Source organism: Orycteropus afer, unplaced genomic scaffold (genome assembly GCF_000298275.1).
Source record: "Orycteropus afer afer isolate SDZICR_OR568_19922 unplaced genomic scaffold, OryAfe1.0 scaffold00041, whole genome shotgun sequence".
Lineage (NCBI taxonomy): Eukaryota > Metazoa > Chordata > Mammalia > Tubulidentata > Orycteropodidae > Orycteropus > Orycteropus afer.
Window position 1 is genome coordinate 7,205,286 of NW_006921628.1, and position 1,810 is coordinate 7,207,095.

The following is a 1,810-nucleotide window of genomic DNA, read 5'->3' on the forward strand; positions in this document are numbered from 1 at the left end:
TTGTTAAACCTGTATTAAGTAATACAACATACTAAAATTTACTCATTCTCATTAATTAAAGTGGCTAAAATAATAATTTAATAAAATTTTATAAACTACTAAGTCATCAGATAAATTTATTGTGCAGAATAATTCATTCTCACAAGCTTACTTACATTATAATCAGCTTCAGGAAGCTTAATACCAGGAAATAAATCACTAGTTATTCCATTAAATAAGGGTATATCATGTGATAGGAACTTTGGTTCATTTACATCTTTAATTGATCGAAGAAGCTAAAATAATAGAAAAATATGCAATATTAGTTCATTGTTAACATTATTCCCCCAAAAAAGTCAATTTGTTTTAGACCACTCTGTAAAATCCCTATATTCAAAACCCAATACTATGTTTATCAAGCCAAAAAGGTCCTTGTATTCATATAATATGGAGAATAACATAATACACAAAGTAACATTTTGATGCCACATGAAAAGAATTGAAGCAGCAACCATTTCAATTTCCTATTTATAGTTCCTGATCAACCTCACTAAAAAGATGTTCTAGAAATCATGTTTTTACTTAAACTTTCACATGTATTTATTACTTACAAGTATATCCTCATTTTCATTTGGATATTTCAGTTTGAGGTTTCCGGCAGCCACCAAAACAGCTTTTACTGCTCGCATTCCATAGTCATAATGAAATTGCGAGGAGAGCTGCTCAGAGCAAAGCCGGTAGGTCATTACTATCTTCACAGCGAGAGGTTTTGCATTCAAAAATCCATAGGAGTAGAGTGAGATTTCTGCTATAAGGGCATAGTTTGGAACCATCATAGCTACTGTTCTAAAAAGAACCTGAAACATATAATAAACCAAATACTTGAAATAGATAAAGGAGACTTTTTAAACTGAGCATAAGCATCTAAGGACACTATGTTGATATTCAAGTTTATCCCCCCAAAACAGCATCTTTTCACAAGCTCTGTAATTTTTCAGTAGTATTTTATTATTTTATGTACTTTAATTTGTTTTACACATCGAAAAAAGTGTTTAGAGGTTTACCTCACAAGAAATTGAACAGGTAAAAAGAAAAGAAGAGTACAAATACATGGGAGGAAATGATTACATTTTGAAAGAACTATGTTGCTATTTTTTTTAACAAATTTACGCTCTTAAAAAATATTACCTTAAGGTTGTCTGGCAACTCTGAACGGCCTGCATAGCCAGGATTCATGGTAATGGCTACGAAGCAATTTGGATTGAGTTTAAGCTCCGTCCCTTCAAAAACAAACACTTCTAACTTCTGCTGAATGGCTCTCTGAATGCAAAGGATTTGTTGAGCTACCACAGACAACACTTCCAACTCAATTCTATTAAACTCATCAAAGCAAGCCCAAGCACCAGAAGAAGCCAATCCTTTGAAAAACTAAAGATAAGAAAAAAAAAAAAAAAAAAAAGAGGTGATTTTTCTTCATAAAGGGTAAAATCTCTTAAAACAAATAAATACTTAGCCTTTAAGTCAAAATGAAAAGTTAAGCTTAATAAAAGCCCCAAGTTTAAAAACAGTATCTTTACCCCTAAAACCAAGGTTAGCAAGTTACTCACATTCAAATAATGCTTAAACATTTATCCAGCTAGCTCTAGCTCTAAGTTGAATATTAGTAATTTAACTACCTTTCCCATTGCTAGGTAATCTAGCCCATCTGAACAGTTGAACACCACACACTGCACAGCAAGAGCTTTAGCCAAGTCCTTGGTAGTCTCAGTTTTTCCTGTGCCTGCTGGACCTTCAGGAGCACCTCCGAGGTTTAAATAGAAAGCACCTATCT

At 32.8% G+C, this 1,810-nt stretch overlaps 1 protein-coding gene across 1 annotated transcript in view; it reads right to left on the reverse strand.

Annotated features, from left to right (window-relative positions):
* The window catches only part of DNAH12 (dynein axonemal heavy chain 12), a 313,213-nt gene that overhangs the window by 169,488 nt on the left and 141,915 nt on the right, over positions 1-1,810 (reverse strand). The window contains exons 25-28 of the mRNA XM_042780465.1: positions 1,656-1,808; positions 1,168-1,407; positions 591-836; positions 156-275 (exon numbers count right to left, since the gene is read on the reverse strand). Coding sequence (XP_042636399.1) covers positions 156-275; positions 591-836; positions 1,168-1,407; positions 1,656-1,808 — 759 coding nt within the window. The remainder of the gene's footprint in view (positions 1-155; positions 276-590; positions 837-1,167; positions 1,408-1,655; positions 1,809-1,810) is intronic.